General features: G+C 37.9%; 1 protein-coding gene across 1 annotated transcript in view; it reads right to left on the reverse strand.

Annotated features, from left to right (window-relative positions):
- VKORC1L1 (vitamin K epoxide reductase complex subunit 1 like 1) overlaps positions 1-12,928 on the reverse strand; it is a 36,745-nt gene that overhangs the window by 4,304 nt on the left and 19,513 nt on the right. Inside the window, exon 2 of the mRNA XM_074263972.1 lies at positions 4,140-4,249. Within this exon, the coding sequence (XP_074120073.1) occupies positions 4,140-4,249 (110 nt within the window). The remainder of the gene's footprint in view (positions 1-4,139; positions 4,250-12,928) is intronic.

A 12,928-nucleotide genomic window follows, 5' to 3' on the forward strand; every position in this document is an offset into this window, starting at 1 on the left:
CTCATCCTATTCCCAAACGCCATTTCAGATTCTTAGATTCTCCCTCCCCAATGACAAGGAAGAAAATCCTCAATCTCAGATTAAGAAAATGGCCTTTTATAAGTGGTATAAAATACACCAGCGCAGACTTAAGTCAAGATCTTTTCTGTGAATTATCTTTTGTTGCACTTTTAAAATATTCAACTCACCAAGTAAGAAAACTATTGAACTGACCACTGATCTGCCCATCCATTAGGTCCACTAATGTACTGTGCAAAACCAAATCAGTTTCTTAGGAGACCTCCAAGAGCTCATCTGCCAGGAATTTATGGACTTGCCTTTAAGTTTTAAGTAGGTTTTTAAGGCTGAGGTTGGATTAGCTATATTACACACCTCATTCATCCTACAGCAATACTGTTTTTGGTTTTTTTTTTTTTCATCGAAGGACTGTTTCCAAAGGATATGCATAAATAGCATCAATGGGGGAAAAAAAGCATGTCAAACATATTACGGGGAAATAGAATTCCAATACAATATATTCTACTTTACAATACATTCCAATACAGTATATTCTACTTTATGCAAAGCACAAGGATAAATAAAGGGTGATGATTCAATAACCTCTCCATGGGATTCCCTAAAACAGAAATGGGTACTGGATCTATGATTTCTAGGGAAGGAAGTTGCCTTTACCAATTACCTCCTCTGCCATTTTTTCTCTTGGGGGCACTAAGGTTCATTTACCCCTCAAATTTGGTTTCAAATTTGACCAGATGTATACAGACATTTCAGAACATCTTTTCCAGATCCCTCTATACATCTATTAAACACTTTTTACACAAGGTGATGAAAATTCTTCAGGAGAAGAGAGCTCAGGGACAGGGCATAAAATAAGGGAGCAAAAAAAGAGGAAGAGGAGACCCAAGAAAGCCCCACGCTAACCCTGACAACTGGCTCTGGGTAAGTAAGACCTTAGTCTCCTATTGGGGGCTGTTCACGTGCAAAGGCATCGATCCACTCCCACAAGCTTGCATATGGAGCTGTTTTGGAGCAGTTTGTTTGGGCCAGTCTGTGGCCACCAAGAACCCGAGCTTTTCAGAGGGTTGCTTACCAGTGCGGACCCAAACACAGCACACATGCGCGAAGCTCCCAAATCCCAACAAGTCCGTGCTGTCATCTCCTATCATTTGGTAACTTTTAATATATTACAACATAAACATTAGAGGAGAGAAAGGGTATCTTATAGCCAGTTGGCACTCGTCCTGAGTACCAGCTGCCTTGGGAGAAAGGCGTTTTAACGTCTCAGCCAGGAGAATTGTGCCTGACTCATCTGAGTTCTGAGACGGTTCCTAAGCCAAGTGGAAACTAAGTGGTTCTAGCTGATGAAACTCTGAAAAAGTGCTGAAAAATGCTCAACAGATCATGGGTTATTATTATTTTTTTTAATTATCACAATGGGATGACAGGGAAATATGCTAGAAACAGCAAGGACAAGAAGATCAACGTTCTGGTTGCTGATCTACTGCTATCTAGCTTTGTGACCTTGCACGAAGTAGTCTCCTTTTCTGGGCCTATTTTCCTCATCTGTAAAATGGCTAAATGACCATTCATGTTCCTTGTAGCTCTAGAAATTTTGTGATTCCTATGAGTAAGAAATGACTTACAAAGTTGAAATAAACATTCACCTTTTCAGAGAAAGGAGTGGTAGAGCAGGATGAATAAAGGCTGGGTACAAGAAATTGAAATGCTGTTTATTATGATGTATTCACATGGAACAAGGAGCATGGACAGAAAACTCTCTATGCTTTTACAGACAACATCAAGCTCTCCTGAATGAGGAAACTCCCAAGATGATAAAGAGAAGCTCCCATATTGTAGGTGTAGACGTAAAAAAGAACAGATGCTTCAGGCTCAATGAGAATAAAATAGTGGTTCTGGGAAAGATCCACTTGGAAGGCAGTGAATCCAGTGTATCAACAGCACAGAACAGGAAAGAGATTTGGGTGTCCCTACAGTTACTGCCCAGTGTATTGGTTATTACCACAAGGGACCAAAAACCCTCTCCTCTTGTGTTCGCATTTACAGGGTGTCTGCATTTGAAATCCATGTAGTTCATCTGAAGAGAGAAAATGGAAAATTTTACAAGTCTAGAGAAAGGCAGCTTAATAAAAAAGAAAAGGAGATGAAAGAGGCTAAAAAAAAATTGGAAAGGATTCGAATCCTTCCTTGTGAAAAGGAAAAATATGAAAGACATTAGGATCAAAATTAATAAAAATCTTGAAGGATGTAGGGATGGGTAAACAGACCTTTTTCCCAAAAATTCCGGGAAGCAGAAGGTGTCTAAAGAAATGTTTAACTAGTTCTAGAATAAATAAATCGAACTGTTAATTGACATTGAAAATAATGAAACCATAGACCTCAACCTCACTTCCCTAAAAGAAGGGAGAAACTAAAAATAAGCAGGAACAAAGATGCTTCGATAAAATCATGGAGGTGAAATCCAGAGCAAGTTATTAAGAGGTAATAACAGATGTCTGCAGTCTCACCATGACTGGCCAAGTTTGTTTAAAAGTCTTAGATGAAAAAACTTAAAAGCTACAAGGGATCCTTAGAGGTCAAAGAGTCCAAATCCCCCATTTTATAAATTGGGAACTAAAGCCCTGGGAAGTTGGAACCAGAGAGAAATAATCAAGTCCTTCCACAAGCTATTCCTTGGTATCATTTACCACCTGCGAGATAGACAACGCTGAATGAACCCTATTTCTGATCCAGAGTAGAAATGCTTATTACATTTCTTTCACCCTACATTTCTGCCTCCTCAAAATATAGTATATTATTTAAGTGATAGCTAAGAAGTGAAAGGCAGCTGAGAGTAGTGACAGAAAGAGCAAGCTGTGAATGGGGTCAGACACTCTGGGGTTTTAAGTCCTATTCTGATTCATATAAGGTGTTTCCTGGGCAATACGCTCTAATATTGCTCCTCCCCACAGCAACTTTACTCTAAAAGGTGACAAAGCTGTCCCCCAGGACCTGATTGGCCTGGGGGGGCCTGAGGCTCCATAGTCTCAATAGTCTAACATTTCAAATTGTGAAGAGCTGCTAATCTTTATTTTTTAGAGGAAGCTTAACTAAAAGTTCTGAAATCTCAGTTCCAATCTAAGCCATTTCTTATTCAAAGGAATCACAGAATTTTTAGAGCTACAAGGAACATGAACGGTTATTTTAGCCATTTTACAAATGAGGAAAATAGACCCAGAAAGGAGACGGTACTTTGTCCAAGGTAAAAAAAAAAAGAGAGAGAGAGAAACAAAAAACCGCAATGTAGAACAGTAATTCTGGGTCCAGTTTGGTACCAGATGTACATTACAATATAAGACTCAATCTATGTAAATTCTAAGAAATTTACAACTTAATGAGTGAAAAATATGAAAGTTTAGCATCAGCTCATTAAAAAAAATAAAAAGCAAGACAAAAGGAGACTTATTTAGTCCTAACATAGAAAAAATATTCTATAGGAACACTCCAACACTTAGTCTGAAGGTCCAGAACCCCCCACAGGTGGGCTTTCTTATATTCTGATGTGACCAAGAAGCCACTGTCAACATAGCCAAAGAGCACCAGAAAATAGCATCAATCAGGGTTCAATCAAATCCCAGGGAAAGCTTCTACACTCTAAAGGGCAAATTAAAATTACAGGCCCGATTCATGCTGAAGCCTGGTAGATAAGTTCTATTGTATATTGGCCCCTTGGTGGCAATGTCCAAAGGATCTTCTAGAGGTACCTCCCTTAACCTAAAATAACATGACCTCTTGTCAATCAGACTATAAAGAAAACTATCAGATGTAAATTAGAGAAAAAAGATTCTGAATTCATTTTTATAACTTTGGAGAAGGTATCTTAGATATTAGAGTCTGAAAACTCTTATTTAGTCTAAATATCTATGAGTTCAGCTATATCATATTAGTTGTTGGCTGAACCAATTTCAAGGTTTAACACTAACCACTGCCTTCACGGGTTGTAAATTGTGGGTTCTATTAATACAATTCTGTTGAATAAATCAAGCATTCCTCTTCACAAAACATAAAAGCAGATTTTTTTTTTCCTGACCAAACATACTATATGCTAGTAAATGGATTTTACACTATGATTAAACACTTACCAAGTAACAGCTGTAGTATATAAAATATAAGTCCAAAAATACTGTTTGGTTGGTTTATTGCACTGTCCTTTCCAAAGATGGACCCCAAAAGACCAAATCCTTGACCCCATCTGTAAAATAAGAAATATCAGTAAGATTACATTAAATCTTCACATGCTTTTAACCTAAAATAACCCCCAAATATACCATTCAATTAAAAATAATTTAATCAAATTCTCTGGTCATAAATGTTTGTCCACCATTTTTAAAAAGAAGCATTAGAAAAATGATTTTTAAAAATTCATGTCAAATAAAATCAGTATATTATTAAAATGGAAGCACCAATTTCATGTGGTCTGGAAAATTAATACTTAATAATTGTTGATCTGTGGACACACCTAGATAACCACACTAATTTTTAGAACTCATGCCAACTTCAGCATCTCTTGCCTTCTCACAGAAGGCCCAAAACAATTTCTTGATAGGGATGTCATTTTCATTATCAACAGTGATAACAATGCTTAGCCATGTTTTATTGTATGCTGAAAACTGACAAGCAGGTCAGACACAATGCATTTGTTCTTCTGAGTTTATAAGATGTTCCTAGAAACTAGGAAAGGCAGTGTTGCCTAGCATGCTTGACTTGGGAGCCAGGCTACCTATCTCTGTTGATCTGCCACTAGCTATGGGACTTTGGACAAGTCAGTTTAACCTATGGGTCTTTCTCATCTGTAAAATCAGAGTATTAGAACATCTGTTTCTACGGTCTAACATTGTGGTCTCTAAGGCCCCTGCTATCTCTAAATCTAGGATCTCCTAATAAGAAACAGACTAGAAAAGATTCTACTTTTTTTTAAGTGTCATTTTAAGAGACTAAAATATTATAGTCATTATTTACTCATTCACCTTTTGTTTGTTGGTCAATTTGATAATTATTTGAAGCCTTGATTCAAAGTTTTCCAGATTCTTCCATTTGCAAGAGATGCTCAAATTTTGATACAGCACAAACTTGCTATATCAAACTTGATTCCGTTTCTTATTTTTGAAAAGTAACCTTCAAATTCTAAAATGATTTTGAAAAAAAGGATTCCAACTATAACCCTCTTTGCAAAAATCAATCAGAAAAGATTGCTAGTCAGTAATCAAACACTTTAAAAAGCTAACATTTGATGTAAAAAACCCAATGTGACAATGTGGTATATAGGAAGCAGACCAGAAGATCCCAGGTCTGTGACTGATTACTTTATGGTCCTCACAGAAATATGGGGCTAACTCAGACGATCACTCACTCAATCCATTGGCTCTTCTGTGCCATACACCTCTCCAGGGCCCTTTTTCTCTCTTGGGTTAGGGTCAATTCTCCAAAATACTCTCCTTTCAAATAGGATACTATTGGGAGCCAGACCTAACCCCGACCTAATAAACTGACAGTCTGCTCAAAGTCCCATTTTAGGGACTGCAAGTTGATCTTCCCCATGGGCAATCCAATGCCATCCAGCAGTGCCATACTGCAGCCCTCCCGGGGGTGATGGGAAACCACTGGGAGGGGCTTCCAGCAGGGACTAGGGGAGAGGTGATGACTGCATATTGGAGGCAAGGGCATCCATAAATAGGATTATTTCTGAACCTGATGGAAACAAAGCACCAAGCTCTACTACACCCTTAATGAATGAGCAATTATTTCTTTAATGTAGTTTTTGAGACAGTATGACACTAGGGGGAGGGGAAGGGAATGGAGGAAGAGGGGTGGAAAGGGAGCTGGTGGAAGAGAGAAAAGGGAAAAGAGGAAGAGAGAAGGGAGAGCCTGTGATTTCAGTCTTAGGAAACTCCCATCACCAAGGCCCCATCTCTGTCACTTAGAGCACTCAAAGGGTAAATGGCTTGCCCAGTATCACTGCCATTCTTTGTCAAAGGCAAGACTTGAATCCAGAACTTCTTGGTTTCCTGACCCATAATTTATGAATTAAGATAAACTAACTCTTTATCGCATTGGTACAAAAGTTCTAAGAATCCTAGTAATGGCAACCAAATTGAATGCATCATTTATATTTTTTACACAGTGGAAAGAGTAGAATTATTCTGCAGAAGGCAGAATTCAGCTCCATGGGTGAAACTAGAGAAGAGCAAATTGTAAGGAGTAGCTTTCCAACCTCAGCTGCCCCCAAAGTAAAAACAACCCTGCAAATCACAGCTGAGACTTGCTAAGTCCTTGACATAGCTCATCTCCTGGGGCCTCACACCAACACTGGGGTCAGGCGTGGTCTTGTCCTCCCTGTAAAGATAGGAAGCCCAGGCTCCTTGAGGTGCTGGGGCAGGGTCAAACCCAGCATGCCTGATGGCAAGGGTCCAAGGTCAGCATTCTGACTACCCTCTCTTGCAGGGCCCCTTCCCTGCCCACAGATCCCACTGATGTCCCTCATCACCACCTGAGATGTTGGAGTTATCAGGCTAAAGAAATCCATGCTTCAGAAAAGGGATGACCAGGAAGATTCTATGAACTATATTAAATTTTAATATATTCAAACCAGATGCGTTAGCATTTGATTAAATATAATACTATACCCAAAGCTGTGTAAAGCACATTTTCACAAATCCCATTTTAAGTGCACTAGGGAGAAGTTTGTGGCTTAACTTAATGTAATTCATCTGTGAATCTTACATAGAAGAAAGACTGCCCCCCCACCTGCTTTTTAAAATTGAGGGTGGAGGGATGGAAGGAGCGGGTGGGGGTCTGTGCACAGTTATCTTAAGACAGTCTACACCAATGCAAACAGAGCTTCCTTTCATTTCAATGTAGGCAGAATGAACAAGATGACTCTTGACCCCGGCATTGGTTGATCTCTCACCTAAATCCAGTCTTCCTCCAGAAACTTGAGTTTTCAACATGCAACACTTTCCCAAGGGGAAGGAAACGAGACTTTTTAAAGATATTTCTACCACCAACACCCCCCCCCCAATTTTTTTTTATTTTATTTTATTTTTTTTTTGCCAGCTGCTTTCCACATGGTTAAGGGGAAAGGATACATCTTGCTCATTCTACTGGGGACAATTTTTCACAACATGCATAATCAGCTTTACCTTTTCTCCTAAAACTTGACATAAAAATTCAAAGCTCAATTAGCCAACTTGGCTACATTCAAAATAACTTTGCTTATGTTATACTTTACATTCTTTGAAAAATAATTCACAATCTTAATGCCTTTTGGTTTCATAGTACATTCATTTCCATAGTACATTCCATATCCTTTCCTCCCCTTCTTTATAAGAGATTTACAAAGAGAAAAGCAGTTCAGCAAAATTAAGCATCAATCATGTCTGACTGACATTATATGAAATATTCTACACCCAGAGTCTCCCACATCTGCAGTGAGAGGAAGGAGATTGTTCCTTTGAGGTCAAGAGTAACCATGATAATTACACACGATTCCACTGCATTTTTCTACCTTTTCATTGATTTTGTTGTAGTCACTGTGTATGATTTTCCTGGTTCCGCTTTCTAAATTTGTCTTTAGTCTTTCCATACTTCCTAAATTCTTCATACTCACCATTTATTCCTTTTTCCCTCCTTAACAGTACTTTACATGTAAAGATTGCCTTCATCACTCACTGTTTAAGGTTTTGTATTTCAAAATTTTTCTCTTTCCCTCCCTCATCTCTCTCCCTCCCAAGACTGCAAACAATCTGATAAAGATTATACATGTATAATCATTTTAAACACATTTACATATTTGGTATGTTGTGAAAGAAAAATCAGAAGGGAAAAAATATGATTAACAAAAAGCAAACCAAAAAAAGATGAAAATACTATCTCTCCATGGTGCTCCCTCTAGATATGGATGGCGGTTCCCATACCAGGTCTACTGGAACTGTCTTGGCAGATCACTGCATTGCTGAGAAGAGCCAAATCCATCCTAGTAGATCAGCACATAATCTTGCTGTTGCTACATACATGTTCTCCTCTTGGTTCTGGCTCACTTCACTCAGCATCAGTTCATGTAAGTCTCCCCAACATTCTTACCCGACAGTAATATTCCATCACCTGGGTGTATCACAATATATCTAGTTAATGCTCCCAAACAAAGGACATCTACTCTGTGTCAAGTTCTTTGTTTCCACCAAAAAAAAAAAAAAAGCCTCAATTAATATTTCAGTATATACAGGACTCTTCTCTTTGTCTTTGACCTTTTGGGGGCACCTATACTCAGCCGTGGATGCCTTAGTTGAAAGGTATGGATATTAAAAAGCATAATTCCGCCTTTATTTTCCAAATAGTCTTACATTCTTAAAAGATCAACCACACTCAAATGAACTGAAAGTAAATAGCAGCAATAGAATCACTGGAGTTGTGAGAAGAGGGAAGTGGCACATGCCTTGGCAGTGCCCACTCTGAAGAGGATGACTGTAAAGGGGAGAGGTCGAGACAGGAGGGCTGAGAGGGGACCAACTGGAGAGCTGGTGGCAAACCTTGGCAGCTGACTGGCTCCCCTGGCTGATTGATGGGGAGGTGTGATAAAGGGGCCTGTACCATCAGATATACACTTTATGGGCCACACAGGTGTTTCAATTTATCCTGGAGGCAATAGGGAGTCCTGGGAGCTGAGGGAGTCAGCTCTCATAGCAGCTCGGATCCATTTTCCCCTTGTCCTCAGCCAAATTCCCAAACTCTTATATATACATGTAATTAATTTTTAAATTAAAAATTACTGTAAAAAAAAGTTACTATAAACTCAACAAATAGGAAGGAAAAAAAATAATTAAAATTCCCAATAAAGTCACCTATAGCCAGGTCCCAGTTTGTGTGATCGACGTTGTAAAGAAGTTCTCCTACAATTTTGAACTATGATGAAAAAGTTATCAAACTGTGCATAATGCCCTTTGATCCAGCAGCGTTACTACTGGGCTTATATCCCAAAGAAATCTTAAAGAAGGGAAAGGGACCTGTATGTGCAAGAATGTTTGTGGCAGCCCTCTTTGTAGTGGCCAGAAACTGAGAACTGAGTGGATGCCCATCAGTTGGAGAATGGCTGAATAAATTGTGGTATATGAATATAATGGAATATTATTGTTCTGTAAGAAATGACCAACAGGATGATTTCAGAAAGGCCTGGAGAGACTTACATGAACTGATGCTGAGTGAAATGAGCAGGACCAGGAGATTGTTGTATACTTCAACAATACTATATGAGGATCAATTCTGATGGACGTGGCTCTCTTCAATGAGATGAACCAAATCAGTTCCCATAGAGCAGTAATGAATTGAACCAGTTACGCCCAATGAAAGAACTCTGGGAGATGATTATGAACCACTACATAGAATTCCCAATCCCTCTATTTTTGTCCACCTGCATTTTTTATTTCCTTCACAGGCTAATAGCACACTGTTTCAAAGTCCAATTCTTTTTGTACAGCAAAATAACTGTTTGGACATGTATACAAATATCATATTTAACTTATACTTTAACATATGTAACATGTATTGGTCAACCTGCCATCTGGGGGAGAAGGTGGGGGGAAGGAGGGGAAGAGTTGGAACAAAAGGTTTTGCAATTGTCAATGCTGAAAAATTACCCATACATATGTTTTGTAAATAAAAAGCTATAATAAAAAATAAAAATAATAAAACTTCTCCTTAATTTCTCACATATATTCAAAGTTATAGTTATAAACAATATGGTAACTGAATCTGGTCCAGTGGAAATATGTAGAAATTTGAATAGTAGAAGTATTCTGAAGGATTTCTTTTATTTTACACCAATCAGGAACTAAATCTAAAAACAATTTTTTTTCCAAAGAAAAATATATAACCCTTAAGAAAATAGAAATAATAACCTAATAGATTTGGGACTTTTTTCAATGTCTTTTAGGTGTAATTAGAAAGTTGTGTTCCTTTTTAAAAAAAGATATAGTTATTGTCAATATGCATATTCTTATTCTTCTAATTCTACCTTCTGTGCTATCCTAACCTAGATTTCCATAATTTTTTGTATTCTTTCTCCATACAAATGGAGTAAAAGACTCAGGTTAGAATTCTGGTGACAGAAGTTGTGACATTTGAAGAACTCATTGAATCTAACCAGTGAAGTAGAGGTTAAAAACAGTTGGCAATGTCTATCTTACAGTTATTAAAATAGTTCTTTGCATATCTGCAACTCCAAAAAATTGAATTTTTATATGACTGTTATTTGTAATTTCTATAGGAGAAAAATCTATTACATATTGATGTTCTCTCACAAGTTATTAAGCTACTGTAATTAATTTTAAAACCTGAATTTAAGACTTTCTATTTTCCCTTGTTAAATTTAATTTTATTTGGCTTCATACTTTTAGCCTAATCATTTGAATCTTGATTCTGCAATTCTGTGGCTTAGATATTCCTTCCAGCTTTGTGCCATCTGGATCTTTTATAAATAAACTGCGTTAGGTTTTTAGGAAGCTAAAGAAATCTGGGGAGGTGGGTCTGTATTTTGCTTCTATGGGCCTCAGTTTCCTTCTAGAAATCTCAGAAGGCCCTTTCATCTGGATTCTCCCAGTAAATGAGTTTTTAAATTAAAATTTACAAATCACCTTATCTATGCATAACACCAATCTTCTGATGTTATCACGCTTCCTCGGTGATCCTTTTTATGTAATACAACTGTTTCTTTGTGCTAACTGGGTGACTGTCCCACATTCTGCAGGAGACTTTTTCCCTAGTGTCATTTTCTAATTTAGAAAATCTTTTAAAATGTGCCAAAAGAAATAACAAAAAAACAAACAAAAAACTTTGTCATTATGATGACCAAGCTGTGGCCCCAGAGAAGAGCTGAGAAAATGCCACCCTCAACTCTTTCCAGAGGTGGATGCTCAACGAACTGTAAGCCCCTGCTGATAGCCTGCTTCTGATTTATTTTTCTTTCTCCTCATTGCTGTTGGTCCCTCCCATTGTAGAACAGTCGACCACTATTTATTCTATTAAGGACTCACAGCTCACCACTTCCTCAGCTAAAAGCTAGGGGTACAAAGTATGGGGGAAACAAAGCTTCTCCGAGAGTGTCACACACTCAGTGGCAGAAAATGGCACCTTTGAGGATGGGCTGGATGACACCGGGGAGGCAAAGGTACCAGTAACCAGGGGGGGATGGGCATGGGGACCTCACCATGGAGTCTCAGCCAGGATGCCTGAGATGTGGAGGTGAAGAAGAACAAAGCCATTTATGCAGAGGGAGGCAGCAGCAGGTCAGTCTGGGGAGGACTATGGACTGAAGGAGGGGCAGAACTAGGGGTCCAAGGTTGTGAACCTGGGGGACCAGCAGTATCCTTGAAGGGAAAAAGAGAATGAGCTAGATTTTGGAAGTCTTGAATTTGAGCCATTTATAGCATATCTGGATTAAATTGATAGGCAGAACTCAGACTTAGAACTTGGAAAAAACACCAGAGGATATATAGTTTTGGAAGTCATCAGATATAGGGTCTGTATCCTAAAGACATTGAAAAAGAGAGGAAAGGACCCACATGTGCAAAACTGTTTGTAGCAGCTCTTTTTATAGTGGCCAAAAAAAAAATGGAAACTGAGTAGATGCCCATCAATCGGGGAATAGCTGAATAAGTTATGGTAGATGAATATAATGGGATATCATTGTTCTATAAGAGCTAATGAGCAAGCTGATTTCAGAAATGGCTGGAAAGACTTACGTGAAGTGAGTAGAACCAGGAAAAAACATTGTACACAGTAAATGATTTTGACATAATTTGAGTTTGTATACTATGTCAGTATTAATTTTTTTACATTTTTTTCCAGTTTTTTCCAAAACAAAAAAAGTAAGCCAAGTTTTTTGCTTAAAAGATGGTGTACTCATCTAGTTTTTACAAGTAAGCTTGTGATAGTTTCTAAAATATCCTATAATATCTTATGATATCTTATTTTGGGGTTTTCCCTTTTGCTCTGATTTTTCTTTCTCAATATGGCTCCTATGAAAATATGTTAAAAACAAATATATATGTATAACCTATATCAGATTACCTGCCGGTATGTAGAGGGGGGGGAAGGGAAGGGATGGAAGGAGGGGAAAAACAGAATTCAAAATCTTACAAAAATGAATGTTAAAAATCATCTTCATATGTAATTGGAAATATTAAAATTAAAAAAATTTTTAAATAAATAAAAGCTCAGAGGTAGGGGAGCAGGAGGAAGTTATCTGCATAGAGATAAATGAATTCATGGAAGCAAAGTGAAAATACCAAGTAAGAGCAGAGAGAAAAAAGAGGGCCTGAGTGGAGATTTTCCCAAAGATACTGAGGAGTGATCAGTAGGGAGGACATATTCCCAAATGGCCAATGAAGAGAAAGATCCAAGAGAGGACGGTTAACAGGGTTAAGAGGAAGACAGCTTCAGGATGATTTTAAGGTTAAAGAAGAGGCTGCCCTCTTCCACAGACAGCCTGATACAGTGGATAGATCAGATCCTGAAGCCAAGATACCCTAGTTCCAGGCCTAATCCTTCTGCTAGCCACCAGTGTGGCTTTGTTCAAGATAACTTTCTGATAGCCTGTTTCTTCAAATATACAATGAAGATAATATTGCTTTGTGGGTACAGGGGGACAGGAAAAACTGCTATTATTTGGGTATAAGTATCAGATGAGATTATGTACACAAAGTACTTTATAAATCTTAAAGAGCTCCTATGTAAATTTAAGTCACGGCTTGGTCCTAATAAAATAAAGAAATACTGAGTATTTCTTTGGATTTATGTAATTTATATACAATTATATTAATGTTTCTACAAAATATGGCTTCTCAGAGGTTTTATAATCATAACAATGTAATTATAAGTA

The sequence above is a fragment of the Sminthopsis crassicaudata genome, chromosome 4 (genome assembly GCF_048593235.1).
Source record: "Sminthopsis crassicaudata isolate SCR6 chromosome 4, ASM4859323v1, whole genome shotgun sequence".
NCBI classification, from domain to species: Eukaryota; Metazoa; Chordata; class Mammalia; order Dasyuromorphia; family Dasyuridae; genus Sminthopsis; species Sminthopsis crassicaudata.